Source organism: Trichechus manatus, unplaced genomic scaffold (genome assembly GCF_000243295.1).
Source record: "Trichechus manatus latirostris isolate Lorelei unplaced genomic scaffold, TriManLat1.0 scaffold00002, whole genome shotgun sequence".
NCBI classification, from domain to species: Eukaryota; Metazoa; Chordata; class Mammalia; order Sirenia; family Trichechidae; genus Trichechus; species Trichechus manatus.
This window is the reverse complement of record NW_004443938.1, coordinates 11,527,226-11,543,183: the sequence shown is the minus strand read 5'-3', so window position 1 is coordinate 11,543,183 and position 15,958 is coordinate 11,527,226. Positions and strand designations below refer to the sequence as shown.

At 41.0% G+C, this 15,958-nt stretch overlaps 1 protein-coding gene across 1 annotated transcript in view; it reads left to right on the top strand.

Annotated features, from left to right (window-relative positions):
* FNDC1 (fibronectin type III domain containing 1) overlaps positions 1–15,958 on the top strand; it is a 116,230-nt gene that overhangs the window by 77,664 nt on the left and 22,608 nt on the right. Inside the window, exons 17-18 of the mRNA XM_012554584.1 lie at positions 1,060–1,497; positions 13,968–14,036. Of these exons, the coding sequence (XP_012410038.1) occupies positions 1,060–1,497; positions 13,968–14,036 (507 nt within the window). The remainder of the gene's footprint in view (positions 1–1,059; positions 1,498–13,967; positions 14,037–15,958) is intronic.

Below are 15,958 nucleotides of genomic sequence, written 5' to 3'. Positions count from 1 at the left end.
TTTCCCCCTTCTCTTCTTCTTCCCCCTCTTCTTCTTCCTCCTCCTCTTCTTCCTTCTTATCCCCCCCCTTTCCTCCTCCTCCTCTACCTCTCTTTTAATGGTTGCCTTTGTCCTGTTACTTTTAGCCCTATGGAAAGTAGTGCCTCAAGAGAGGCAGAACTTAGTGTTTGCCCTGATACAGCTTTAGGTATATTCTTCCTACAGATTCTGCCCTCTGAAAAATGTGACTTTCTCTTATGTTCTTGAAATCGAGCAGTCTAGAGCAGGGGTCAGCAAACTACAGCCTGCAGACCAAATCCTGCCTGCTGTCTGTGTGGCCCATGAGCTAGGAATAGTTTTTACATTTTTAAATGATTGAGGGAAAAATTGAAAGAATAATAGTATTTTGTGACACCTGAAAATTATACAAAATTCAAATTTTAGTGTCCATAAATAAAAGTTTTATTGAAACATAGAAACTCTCATTGATTTATTTCTTGTCAATGGCTTCTTAAGCACTACAGAGGTAGACTTGAACGGTTGTAACAGAGACCACCTGGTCCTAAAATATTTACTCAGGAATTACATTCTCTAATTGAGACTAGGAGTCCCTGCGTGGCACAGTGGTTAAGCAGCGGACTACTAGCCGAAAGGTTGACAGTTCGAACCTACCAGCTGTTCCATGGGAGAAAAAAACCTAGTGATCTGCTCCTGTAAAGATTACAGCCTGTGAAACCCTATGGGGCAGTTCTGCTCTGTTCTGTAGGGTCACTATGAGGCAGAACTGACTCGACAGCATACAACAACTAGAGACTATGAGTTTTCCTAGGGTGATGGGCATACAGGTGAAATATTCATATACTTATATAAGGCAATATAGGGTAACGGATGATGTAAGAAGCCCAGAAATCTCTGGACAGCAGCAGATAGTGCTACCTCAGCTGATATCCTTTTAATTATTCCCTTGCCTTTTACCGATTAACGCTAACGCATGTGCTTTGAGAAGACACTTCCCCCTTGCTTCTCATTTCCTGAATTAGCTCACGTGTTGCACAGGTTTTGTTTGTTTGTTTTTTTCAGATCTGGGAGGGACCCCTGTGGTGAGCCCTGATGGGCTCCCCCTCTTTGGGCAGGGGCGGCATGGCAAACCTCTGGCTAGTGCCCCGGAAAAGCCCATTTTGAGCCTTGGAGGGAAGCCCCTAGTGGGCTTGGAGGTCGTCAAAACAACCACCCGTGCTCCCACCACGACTGTGCGTCCCCCCACCACTACCACCCCTCTGCCCACTACTACAACCCCACGACCCACGACCACCACCACCCGGCAGACAACCACTACCACCCGCCGGACGACCACTACCACCCGCCCAAGGACGACAATCCGGACCACCACGCAGACCACCACCCCTGAGCCCACTACCTCAGTCCCCACCTGTCCCCCTGGCACTGTGGAACAGCATGACAAAGATGGCAAGCGGATAATGGGCTCCAGTGGGACCCCTGAGTGCTACCCTGAAGAAGGTAAGCCGTCTTCATTGTAATGGTACCCCGTTTACCCAGCATGCTGCATTCCAGAGCAGGATTTCAAAGCTGCAGGTGAGGAGTGAGGCCTGACCCAGCAAAACGGCAGCGGGAGCCATTTATAACCCCAGTGGTTTATCTTTGACAATTGTGGGCCACAAGTAGGATTGCTAGATTGAGCAAATAAAAATATCGAATGGGACATACTTACACTAAAAAAAGTATTTGCTGTTTATGTAAAATTCAAATTTAACTGTATGTCCTGTGTTGTATGTGGCAGCACTTGTCACAGCCCAGGTCAAATACTGAGCTGAAACACAGTACATTATGAGTTTAAACCAGCATTTCCCAAAGTGTGTTTCTTAGAATATTAGTAGTTGTTATATTAAAAGATTCTGTGACTGACTATCTAACCTAAACAAGGTTAAATGGAGTTTTTACTGTTGGACTGCTCAGATCATTGAATAGTGTCTTTGTGAGTCTCCAAGAAAAGTCACGTTCCCAAGAACGTTTGGCAGGTGAAGGCGTTTCTGACCAGCATGGACAAGGAAAGGTGGTGTTCCGCAGCTCTCCCTTTGGAAAATGCATATCTCCACGTAATTTAGCTTCTCCTGGGGGCACGGGCTGTACACCGGGTAAGAGTACAGAGTTTCCCTGCTTGAGACACCAAAGCAGGGCTAGCCTACTGCCCAAAACATCTGTCTTCCTGCAAGAGCTACGTGCGCGTTAGCCCTAAAGAATGGAAGCTAGATCACGTTTGGTGGGTCATGGTGGAGCAGAGTTACCATCTTCTTTTCTGCTCAGTCCCCCGTGGAAACTGCATGGAGGAGACAAATTCATCTTCTTCCTCCAGGCTGAAATGGAGAGAATGTTGGCTGTACAGCTTGTCTTTTTTAAGCTAAGGCAGAGTGAAGACCCTTCATTTCAGGAATTATTTGCATGCTCAGAATTTTTACACAGCATTATTCACCATGATAAGCCCAGTCAATTTCAACTTGAATGTTGTATCCAAAATGAGAATTTTATCTGAAGTCAATCCTTCCATGGAAAAATTCCAAATAAACAGGAAAACATGACATATCTAAAAACTCACACCAAAGACCAAGGATACACATACTGAGGAAGACCATTGGGAGGAAAATTCTTACACTGTCAGTTTACCCAGTGAGTACAAATTTGAATTTACTAAAATATTACGTCGCTTTCCTTGACCTCTTACTTCTGCATACGTTAATTTGTTTGTGTTTTTAAAAGTTGAAGGATAATGAGAACAGGTAATTACTTAATAATTGGTTGTAAACAGAAGAGTGACTGTTTTGGATTTGGTTTTATTACTGTTATTATTGTTTTACATTTTATTTTGTCTGCTTTTATATAGGCCTTGTAGCATGTTCTGTTCATTTGTATTGTTTGGACTTTATTTGGCATGGAAATCAATATTTTTCTTTGTATTTTTGTTTCTTCTGTTTTCGCAAATCATGATATATGTATGTATCTATCTGTGTGTGTGTGTGTGTGTGTGTATGTTATTTTTCTTGTCTTTTTTTCTGATTCCCTAGTCTAAGCCAAAGAAGTATTCAACTATTTATTATAATTTGCCTATAGGCAACATTTTGAATATAAATACAAATCAATACAAAGTCTTGGGGGTTGAATAACATTTGGCAGGGAAACATATTATCCTCATACAATATTATAATGTACTGTAATTTATTATTTTAAAAATACTTCTGTGTGGCGTAGCTTCCTTTTTAAAAATTTCTGCTGCTCCACTAACTTTTTAAAACGTTTTATTCTCTGTATTAATTCTAATCATAAGTATTTTTATTTTTTAATTTTTATAACAGCCTTATTGAGATATAATTCACATACCATAAAGTTCACTCTCTTAAAGTGTACAATTTAGTGGGTTTTATTGTATTTACAGACATGTGAAAAGTTCCAGAACATTCTCATTGCCCCCAAAAGAAACTTCATATCCCTTAGCAGTCATTCCTTTTTCCCCCCTTCCCCCACCCCCTGGAAGCTGCTACTCACTGTCTCTGTGGATTTGCCTGTTCTGGTCATTTGATAGAAATAAAATCACACAATATGCAGCCTTTTGTGACTGGCTTCTTTCACTTTATGTGGTGTTTTCAAGGTATGTCCGTGTTGTAGCATGTATCAGTACTTCATTCCTTTTTGTGACCAAATAATATTCCATTGCATGGATATACCCCAGTTTATCCATTCTTCAGTCAACCATGTGTGTACAGGCTTTTGTGTGGACATGTATCTTCATTTCTCTTGGATATATTCCTAGGAATGGAATGTCTGGATCTTGTGGAAACTCTCTGTTTAACTTTTTGAGGAACCAAACTGTTCTCCACATCAGCTGCACCATTTTACGTTTCCACCAGCAATGCACGAAGCTTCCAATTCCTCCGCATTCTCACCAACACTTGTTAATTTTCCGTCTTTTTGATTGTAGCCATCCTAGTGGGTGTGAAGTGGTATCTCATTGTGGTTTTGCTTTGCATTTCCATGATGATTAATGATATTGACATAGTTATTTTTTACACTTCCTTTAATGGAGCCCTGGTAGTGCAGAGGTTAAGAGTTCTGCTGCTAACGAAAAGATCAGCAGTTCAAATCCACCAGCTCCTCCTTGGAAACCCTATGGGGCAGTTCTACCCTGTCCTATAGGGTCACAATGAGTCGGGATCGACTCAACTGCAACAAGTGTTTTTTATTTTTTGATGAGTTCTGAAAGTGAAAGTGAGCATGGTTAGTTTTTGTGTCCAGATAAACACTTATTTAGAACTGAATATATTCATTTGATAAATATTTATTAATGTTTTCCTTGTGACAGTGGTTTCCGTCTGAGAAAACCCATTTGGTAATTTAAAGAGGATAGAGTATCTCTCATTTTTGTTTTTCTGGCTTCATTCATAATTTAGTAAAATAAAATCAGCAAATGATCATTAATCATTTACTCCACATAACCTGGGTTCTGTGGCAGATACAGAAAAGTGGGTGACATTGCTCTGCCCCTAAAGGTGCTTACAGTGTATCTGAAATGACAGCAGATTGAAAACAGGTACCCTCTCGCCAGGAAGCCAAATTGATCTTTATAATTGATATACAGGTTAGTAGATGTGTGTAAACCATTTGTACCACCCAGGGACCTCATGAAGTACAATACAGAGTGCTGTTTCTTGGCTGAACATCTTTTCGTGGCCTCGATGTGCAAACTGCATTCTGTGAACACCATTACGGTACTCAGAGCAGAGATGCCTGCAGTAAGAGACGCTCTGAGCCCCGGAGAGGGAACGACCCCCAGTCTGCTCACTTGCGATCCGGCAGGACCACTTGACCAGGAGTCTCTCCTCCTCTCTGGCTCTCCTGTTTGCGTGTTCTCTCGTGTTTGCACTCTTGCTTTATCAAAGATAGTTTGGTACATAATTTATATTAAAATATGCTCGGGCTCCACATATGCACACCCAGAATTTGCCGAGCAACTTTTGGACATAGCACTTCTCAGCTCAGAAGCCGGAGATGTTTACTGTAATGACTGTGCTTTAGAACCTGGACGAGTGATCAGTGAGTCAGTACCTGCCCTTCCAGGCCCCCCTCTCCTCACCCCTGCCCTGTCAACCACTTCCATTACATCCTATGTGGAAAATCCTGAAATTGTGTTTATAGCCTAATTTGTTTTATTTTTTTTAGCATCACCTGGGAACTTGTTAGAAATGCAAACTCTCAGCAAGGGTTCAAACTGGAATGAACTGGTTCAAAGCCCTGGTTCAGAAGACTGGTTTCCTTCTTTCTTTATTATGCTTTAGGTGAAAGTTTAGAGAGCAGATTAGTTTCTCATTCAGAAATTTACACACGTTTTGTGGATTCATCGTTGTACTCTTTATCATTGCATAGTATTCCATTGTGTGTATGTACCATAGTTTATCCATTCATCTGTTGATGGGCACTTAGGTTGTTTCCATCTTTTTGCTACTGTGAATAATGCTGCAGTGAACATGGGTGTGTGTATGTCTATTTATGTGATGGCTCTTATTTCTCTAGGATATAGTCCTAGGAGTGGGATAGCTGGATCGTATGGTATTCCTATTTCTAGCTTTTTAAGGAGGCTCCATATCATTTTCCATAGTGGTTGTACCATTTTACATTCCCACCAGCAGTGTATGAGGATTCCAATCTCCCCACAACCTCTCCAGCATTTATTGTTTTCTGAATTTTTGATCAGTGCTGTTTTTGAAGGGGTGAGATGGTATCCAATCGTGGTTTGATTTGCATCTCTCTTATGGCTAATGATCACAAGTATCTTTTCTTGTGTTTGTTGTCTGCCTGAATGTCTTCTTTGGTGAAGTGTCTGTTCATGTCCTTTGCCCATTTTGTGATTGGGTTACTTGTCTTTTTATTGTTGAGTTGTTGAAGTTTTCTCTATAGTTTAGAGATTAAACCTTTATCAGACATGTCATTGCCAAAGATTTTTTCCCAGTCTGTAGGTTCTCTTTTTACTCTCTTGGAAAACTCTTTTGATGAGCATAAGTATTTAATTTTCAGGAGGTCCCAGTTATCTAGTTTATTTTCTGGAGTTTGTGCATTTTTAGTTATGCATGTTATTCTATTTGTGCCATAAATTAGGGCACCTAGTCTTGTCCCTATGTTTTCTTTCATGAACTTTATAGTTTTAGGTTTTACATTTAGATATTTGAACCACTTTGAGTTAGTTTTTGTGTACGGAGTGAGGTATGGATCCCATTTCATTTTTCTGCAAATGGTGATCCAGTGTTGCCAGCACCATTTGTTGAAGACACTATCTCTTCCCCATTTAATGGACTTTGACCATTTGTCAAAGATCAGGTGGATGGATTTATTCCCGGGTCCTCAATTCTGTTTCATTGGCCTATGTGTCTGTTGTTGTACTAGTACCAGGCTGTTTTGACTACTGTAGCTATATAGTATGCTCTGAGATCATGTAGTGTGAAGCCTTCTGCTTTGTTCAGTAATGTTTTACTTATCCAGAGACTCTTTCCTTTCCGTACAAAGTTGGTAATTACTTTTTTCCATCTCCTTAAAGATTGTTGTTGGAATTAGGATCGGGATCACATTGTGTCTATAGATTGCTTTAGGTAGTATTGACATTTTTGCAATATTAAGTTTTCCCATCCATGAGCATGGTATGTTTTTGCATTTATGTAGGTCTCTTTTGGTTTCTTGCAGTAGTGTTTTGTAGTTTTCTTTGTATAAGTCTTTTACATCCCTGTTGTTGTTGTTAGGTGTCATCCCATCAGTACTGACTCATAGTGACCCTGTGTACAAAGGAAGGAAACACTGCCCACTCCTATGCCATCCTCACAGTCATTATTATGTTGAGCCCATGGTTGCAGCCACTCTGTCAGTTCATCTCCTTAAGGATCTTCCTCTTTTTTGCTGACCCTCTACTTTATCAATTTTTCACTGGCTAAATCTTTTCAGAAGTAGACTGCCTCTTCATCATTGTACAGGTTCTGCATGAGCACAAGTAAGCATTCTGAAATTCCCATTCTTTTCAGTGTTATCCATAATTTGTTATGATCCACACAGTCGAATGCCTTTGCAGAGTCAATAAAACACAGGTAAACATCTTTCTGGTCTGGTATTCTCTGCTTTCAGCCGGGATCCTTCTGACAGATTTTCTATCTCAGTTTGTGTTAGTTGTGTTGTGTTCAGATTTTCTACCTCGGTTTGTGTTAATTTAGGTAGGTAGTGTGTTTCTAGGAATTTGTCCATTTCCTCTAGGTTTTCAATTTTGTTAGAGTATAATTTTTCAAAATAGTCTATTATGATCCTTTTTCTTTCAGTTGGTTCTGTTGTGATATCGTCCATCTCATTTCTTATTTGGGTTATTTGCCCCTTCTCCTTTTCTTCTTTCATCAATTTGCCCAGCAGTTTGCTGATTTTATTGATCCTTTTAAGGAACCAGCTTCTAGTCTTGTTGATTGTTTCAATTGTTTTTCTGTTTCATTTATTTCTGCTCTCATCTTTATTATTTCCTTTCTTCTGGCAGCTGTGGGCTTCTTTTGCTGCTCTTTTCCTATTTGTTCTAGTTGTAGGGTTAAGGTATTGATTTTGGCCCTTCTTTTTGATGTGTGCATTTATTACTGTAAAAATTGGCCTCTGAGCATGGCTTTTGCTGTGTCCCAGAGGTTTTGGTATGTTGTGTTTTCATTCTTGTTTGATTCTAGGAATTTTTTTAATTTCATTTTTAATTTCTTCTATTACCCAGTGGTTTTTAAGCATGGTGTTGTTAAGTTTCCAAATATTTGATTTTTTCCCTTGTTTTTCCTGTTACTGATTTCTAATTTGATAGCATTGTGATCTGAGAAGATGCTTTGTATTATTTTGATATTTTTTAATTTATTGAGGTTAGCTTTGTGGCCTAGGATAATGGTCTGTTTTAGAGAATGATCCATGTGAGCTGGAGAAGAATGTGTACTGTGCTGCTGTTGGATGGAGTGTTCTGTATATGTCTATGAGGTAAAGTTGGGTGATTGTGTTATTTAAATCTTCTGTATCTTTGTTGAGTTTCTTTCTAGTTGCTCTGTCCATCTTTGAAAGTGGTGTGTTAAAATCTCCCAGTATTTTTGTAGAACTATTTCCCTATTCATTTCTGTTAGAGTTTTTTAAATGTATTTTGGGGTTCTGTCATTTGGTGCATAGATATTTATTATGATTATATCCTATTGGTGGATTGATCCTTTAATCCTTATATAATGTGCTTGTCTCTTATGATGGAGTTTGATTTAAAGTTTATGCTATCAGAGATTGATATTACCACTCCTGCTCTTTTTTGGTTACTATTTGCTTGATAGATTTTTTCCATCCTTTGATTTTTAACCTCTTTATGTCTTTTTTGTCTAAGATGTGTCTCTTGTAGGCAGCATATTGATGGGTCATGTTTTTTAATCCATTCTGCCACTCTTTGTCTCTTTACTGGTTCATTTAACCTGTTATATTCAGTGAGATTATCGATCAATATGGTTTTAGTGCTGTCATTTTTTATGCTTTTGTGTGTGTGTGTGGTCGACAGTTTTCTTTGTTCTGCTTAATTTTCTGTGCTGAGTTCTTTTTTTCATTTCCTTCATTTTTGTCAATTTTGTGTTTACTGGGTCTTTTTCATTTTCTTCTTTATTTTGTTGGGTGGGTTTATTAATTTTCTTTGTGGTTACTGTGAGGTTTACCTTTATCATCCTATGTTTAAAATAATTGGTATCGAGGGATTTGTCCTTTATTTCACTAATTCTTTTCTTCCCTTGTTTCAGTTGTACTTCTGTGTCCTTCCATTGAGTTGTCTATTTCTGATATTTTATTCTTAATTTTCTGGATTTCTAGTTGCTGTTTTTGTATGATTTCTAATTGTCTATTGAATTTGTCTTTTTTGTTCTTGTATTGTTTTCCTGAATTCTTCTAGGGGTTTGTCTGGGTTTTTATTGATCTCTTTGAAGATCCTATACATAAGTCTTTGAATTCCGTATCAGGCAGTTCCATTACCATCTCTTCTTCAGGAAAGTTTTCTGCCCTTTATTTTGGTAATTTTGTTGAGCCATCTTGTCTTGTTTCTTCATATGATTTGATATTATCTGCTGTCTCTGAGTCATTAAGGTGTTTTATTTATTTATGATTTGTCTTGTTTTTGATTTGTCATGTGGGCAGGTTGGTTGTGCTTTGGTGATCGCTCATCTGGTGGCACAGGAGTGTTCACTTCCTGCCCCCAGCTGGACAGGGCAATGGTGTGTTGGGTGAGCCCTTGTCACTGTTCACTGTACATGTGTGATAGCTGAGGGCATACTGGGTGTGTCTTTTTCAGCACTAGGGGAATGCTCACAGTCGCTCACCAGGTGGCCAGGGGATGGGTAAGGAGCAAGGTGGGCATCTGGGGAGCACTAAGGCGCTCCCTCCGTTGGGGTTGGTGGGGTGGTCATCTGAGGAGCGCGCAGGCATTTTCCCCATCAGGGGAAGGGTGGGGTAGTCGGTCAGGGAGTGCACAGGCACCCTCTCTGCTGGGAGAGGGGTGCGGTGGGCAACCAGGGGTCGAACATGCGCTCTCCCCATTGGGGGTGGGGTAGCATGGGAGACTGGGGGTCATGCAGGCACTTTCTCTGGCAGTGGTGGGGTGGGGCAGGAGACCAGAGGTCACAAGGTGCTCTCTCCAGTGGATGACAGGTGGGGTGGGCTGCCAGGAATTCTGCAGGCGCTCTCTTCAGCTGAGGAGGGATGTGATAGTCAGTTGGGGGGCACGCAGGTGCTCTGTCCAGCAGGGGATGGACAGTGTGCGTAGACCTCCATTTTTAAAATTATATTTCAAATCTCAAAGTTTTGGTTTCCCTGGTCAAGTAATGCTCCTCTTTTCCTTTAAAACCCTGCCTTAAAATCATGCCCTAGGAATAATCTGGAGTTGTTCAGTCAATACAGTAATTCAACCAGTATTTCTGTGTACTTTTTCTTCTGTTGTGGATGCCATATTTGTATGTTTATTGCCGTAGGCATGAATGCATATTTATATGGTTGTTTTTGGTGTACTGTTGCATTTACAACTCTTTCTCTCGATCTCTGTGCTCTTCTGTCTCTCTCCCTCCCCCAACTCTGTCTCTGTCTTTTCCCTCTCTCTGTGTGTATATATATAATATATACATAATGTATATATTATATATGTACATAGAGAAGACATACATATACACACACACACATATATATGGGTGTATGTATATATATATCTCAGAAGAAAAAAAAAACTAGCTCGTTGCTGGCGGATTCAAACTGCCAACCTTTTGGTTGGCAACCAAGTTCTTAACCACTGTGCCACCAGGCCTCCATAAATATACATAAATACACACACACACCCCAAATATGTATATATAGATACCCAGAAAACCAAACCATTGCCATTGAGTCAATTCCAACTCATAGCAGCCCTAAGGACAGAGTAGAACTGCCCCCATAGAGTTTCCAAGGAGCTGCTGGTAGATTCAAACTGCCAGCCTTTTGGTTAGCAGTCGAGCCCTTAACCATGCACCACCAGGGCTCCGTATATATACAAATGTGTGTATAATTTTTTTTTTTGCTAGATCTAACTTTCCCATCAGACAATGAACTCTTTGCAGTTGAAACAATGCCTTCTCCTTCATTTCTGTTTCCTCTTTGTACTTAATTATGAACGCATCACTGGATATCTAAATGATACCTTAAGCTCTAAATAGGTATTCTACATTTTTTAGTTGAGAAGTTGTTAAAAGCCAGTGATCCTTGTTTTTCAGATTCCTTTTCTACAGCAGATCTGATGATAATTGTATGTGTTTGGAAATGTTATGAGCCAGCTGAACATGTTCAAGGATTTGTAACATGTCCTTGTTTCATGTTTCAGAAAGACATCAGTCATTATTGAAAAGCCACAGCACTCTCGAGACAACACTCTCTTGAGACAGAAAATACAAAGAGGATCATTGAAAATTCAGTTAAGCTGGACCAGCTATGCAATTTGCAAATATCCTGGATTTTCAAATGGTTATCACTTATCCTCTCTCTCTAACTTAAACTACTCGGAATGAACCACAGCACCATGGCTAATGGCTAGGAGCTACTTTTATGTGAAGAGGTTGAAGCCTTTGACATTGATGTTGTGTTGATGTTTGAAGCATCCAGTTTTGCATTGTTCCAGATGGTTCAGAATGGCATTCAAGTTTGGCTAATTCTGTTGGTCACCTTCTCAAGAAACTTGTTTGTAAATATATTCTGTTACTTCTGGAAGTCACTTTTACTTGGATTCAGGGTAGCTCTATTCTAGAAAAATTCTGCCCGACTTCATTTGATATTAGAAAAAAGAGCACTGAATCGCTCAGTAGGATGCTTACTTATGTCAGAGGAGTTAGCTGTTATTCATCTCAAGACACAATCCCAGTTTGCAGACAAAAGGCATCATTTTCTATGGCCTACTACATGCCCAGAATATTTCAGCACCTCAAGAAATTGCACCTAACACTAAACATCCATGAAGGGGACAAATATACCTTTCAGCCTTCATGTGCACTCTGGGATGCAAAAACTGTAGAATTTATTCACTTTTGACCTGGCTAAAAATAATAAAACCAATTGTCATCAAGTGTACTGTGACTCATGGTGACCCCATGTGTGTCAGAGTAGAACTGTGCTCCATGGAGTTTCCAGTGGCTGATTTTTTTGGAAGTAGATCACCAGGTCTTTCTTCCAAGGTGCCTCTGGGTGGCCTTGCACCTCCAGCCTTTGGGTCAGCAGCTGAGCATGTTAACCGTTTACATCACCTAGGGACTCCGGCTAAAAATAAGAACCCACTGAAATGAATCTGGACAAATAATGAGGAAAAACAAGACTATATTTCTAAAGTTAATTGACAAGGGAAAGAAAATGGAAGCCCAGGAAACAACGTCAAGATAACCCCAAACTTCATGTGATATGAATCTAAAAGTTCTGATTTGACCCAGCCTAAAAATAATTCCTCTTGGTTCCAGGCATATTGACATTGGAATGATCTAAGGAAAAATTGTGTTTAATAGTTTTATATGAAATGACTCTGCTAACCCCTGAAGGATGGATAATTTACAACTTCTCTTGTTAACATTCCTTGGCCCAATCAGAACTCCCTGGTCGGCACCTCGTAGGGGCAGCAGGTGCTGGGGTGTCTCACCAGGCCTCTGAACGGGGGTATGGGCTTCTCACTTGTAAAACACAGAGGGGCAGACAGGCAGCACAGGGTTGCCTGTGTAGTCGCTCGTGGAGTTTGTTTTGGCACCATGACTTCCATGATGTTACTCAAACTCGGCTTTAAAAAGCTGGACGAATTATTATATTGGGGTATTTCTGGGGAATGATAGATGCTTTCCTAATGGTAAAAAAATTTCAGAATTGGTGCCTATAATTTTTTTAGTGGAGAGAGTTTATACACTTTCTACTTTAATTATCCCTTCATTACACTGGACTGATGATTCTAATAGAACTCCTTAAGCATTACAAATCATTTGATGGGTTAGTTCAACTTGTAGAAAGGGGAGGCAGTTTTATGAAAACTATAGTACACAGTCTTAGGAGCCAGAGGGTTTCAAGTTCGATTCTGTATAGCTTTGTCATTTCCCAGCTCTGTGGCTCTAAGCACATTGCAAATCTTCTCAGAGCCTTGGTGTTCTTGCTGAAACGGGTATATGTGTAACCCGACATCTCTCACAGGCTCGTTGTGAGGGTTAACTCCAACAACATATACATAAAAGTTCTGATGTGCACAGGCATTCAATAAATCTTAGTTACTTCTCCCTTTAAGGGTACATTGAGTTTAGAGGTCTCTATAATTGCTGTAGGCCTCAGGTCAGAAGGAGAGAAGGAATTTCCCTGAAATTTTTGAGTTAGAAAATCTTTTGCCTCAAGAGTTTATCAACTACACAGTGATAGTCCCCTTTTTACAGCTGCAGCTATATCCCCCAAGTAGAAAAATAACACAATTGATTTCATCACACCTTCTGACAAAGATGTCTGCTCAAACCACCCAGATAATGGAGGCAAACATGGCTTTTTTGCCTAAATCACTCACCTTCCTTGACCATGTGTCACCCAAGCTCATAATATCAGTTCAGGCACCACAGGACTTTTAAAATAGTTCTTATCATGAAGGTTTCCTGGAGACAGCAAGGTATCACACCTAAAATTCTATAAGTTGCTTTTAAAGTATAATTCTGTAATGGTAATAGATTTAGTGCATCTGTCAGTAAAACTCAATCTGTCTGTAAAGAGAAATGTATAATTATTGGAATATGATTTCTAAACTTCATATGAAAATTAAGTCAAACAATACGGATTTATCCTGAGTCGCTGAGAGAGGATGGGAGGTTAGGGGAGAGAATTGAAGCACAGGGCACTCCCATCTGGTGTGCTTCGGCAGAGTTAGAATGTAGGAGAGGCAGGGATTGTGCTGGTTCTAGAATATTCTCTACAGCTGCAAGATTGAGGCAGGTGAGAGAATGAAGGTGGGATGAACAGAGGCAGTCCCAGGTGAAGGGATTTCTGACACCATGGTGAGCCCCTGCCCCCACCTCCCTCTTGTCCTCCCCTCTGGGCTCTGCTTTCATTCTTGTAAAGTGAGGACCCTGGAGACCCATCTCGGTGTCCAGAGAGCAGCAGGGCAGGTGGGGTGTGGAGAGTACGGTGGTGGGAGGAAGATCAGACCAGCTGCACTGTCACCCCAGGAGAGCATATTGATCGCACTTTTCTGGGCACAAAGGAGAGAGAATCCTGGTTTCATTTCACTGTTCTCATTATCTTCCTCTGAAAAGACTGAAGAAGCCCTGGCCTTGGTGGCTTATACCCATGGATGATTATGGAATGGGTTGTTCTGTCCTGGCTGAGTGATTCTGAGAGACTGAGGGTAAAGACGGAAGCCCTTGGTGATCCTGCCTTCTCTCTTCTTTCTGCAGATGAGTTCTCTGGACTGGAGAGTGACACGGTGATACCCACAGAGGAAGCCTACATTGTATATGATGAAGGTACTACCTGATTTTTAAACACCTCTTTGAACAAGTTCTTTGCTGATCAGAGGATCTTATTTCAATTATGCAATGGACGGTCTCGATGGCCATTTCCTTAAGAACCCTGGGTGGCCATGCCAAGGGCTGGCTGATCCTTCGTAGTCATCCCCAAATACGTATGTGATCTAAAGAAAAACAGTTATTTGATAGGCAAATGCAGCTTCCAAACCAGCCCTCCTCCTTGTGTCCCCATTCTCTCCCTCCCAAACCCTCCTCTCAGGGAACTCTGGGGCCTTGACCCTCTCAGCTGTCCCTTCCACCTCTGTCTGTAAAAACTCTTTGTTTAACCAGCTCCTCAGCTTCTTCCCTGACTCTTCTATTTCTCACTTGTTCCTTTTCTCCCCTTGTCTAATTACATAAAAAGGATGATGCTGGAGATATATTGATTTCTTACATAGCATCTTTTCAAGTAAGGGTGAATTTATAAGATTAAGAATATAAAATGTCTTAAACAGTCTCTGGACCAGTCATTCAATAAGTGGTAACTTATGTCCCTCAGTGCTGCAAACAGTTAACTCACTTAGCTGCTAACTGAAAGGTTGGAGGTTTGAGTCCACCCAGAGGCGCCTCGGCAGAAGGGCCTGGTGACCTACTTCCGAAAAATGAGCCATTGAAAACCCTGTGGAGTGCAGCTGTACTCTGACACACATGGGGTTGCCATGAGCCGGAGTCAATTCTACGCCAACTGGTGTGCTGTTACTATACTTCTGATCTCTGGTTGTTTTGGTTTGTGTGTTTTATAAGTTGACTCTGCAGTTGAAGAAGTCCGCGTAAGAATCTTATCTCCAGCCCATTGCCAGCCTCTGACTCTTGTGACGTGGCTGTTGTCACTTGTGGAATTCACCTTGCCTGCTGTTATCTACAGCACCATTGTCTGAAATTATAAATGTGCAGATAATGCCACATTTGACACAATTGTAGCAAAGTTTGAGGTGGTGGTTTAATTCCAAGGGTTTCAAACAAAAACCGACCTAAAAGAAAAACAGCAGGTGTCAGAAAGCAAAAGAAGGTTTCTTTCTTTCTTTTTTAAATTGTGCTTTAAGTGAAAGTTTAGAGTTCAAGTCAGTTTCTCATACAAAAATTTATGCACACGTTGCTATGTAACCCTAGCTGCTCTCCCTATAATGTGACATCACACTCCTCCTTTCCACCCTGGATTTCCCATGTCCATTCAACCAGCTCCTGTCCCTTTTTGCCTTCTCATCTCAACTCCGGACAGGAGCTGCCCGTTTAGTCTCATGTATCTACTTGAGCTAAGAAGCACACTCCTCACGAGTATCATTTTGTGTCCCATAGTCCAGTCTAATCTTTGAAGAGTTGGCTTCGGGAATGGTTTCAGTTCTGGACTAATAGAGAGTCTGGGGGCCATGTCTTCTGGAGTCCCTCCAGTCTCAGTCAGACCATTAAGTCTGATCTTTTTACCAGAATTTGAGTTCTGCACCCTACTTTTCTCCTGCTCCATCAGGGACTCTCTGTTGTGCTCCCTGTCAGGGTGGTCATTGGTGGTAGCCGGGCACCATCTAGTTCTTCTGGTCTCAGGCTGATGGAGTCTCTGGTTTATGTGGCCCTTTCTGTCTCTTGGACTAGTATTTTCCTTGTGTCTTTGGTGTTCTTCATTCTCCTTTGCTCGAGGTGGGTTAGGACCAATTGATGTATCTTTGATGGCCGCTTGCTAGCTTTTAAGACCCCAGACGCCACTCACCAAAGTGGGGTGCAAAACATTTTCTTAGTAAACTTTTTTATGCCAGTTGACCTAGATGTCCTCTGAAACCGTGGTCCACAGGCCCCCGCCCATGCTACTCTGTCCCTCAAAGTGTTTGGTTGTATTCAGGAAACTTCTTAGCTTTTGGTTTAGTCCAGTTGTGCTGACTTCCCCTGTA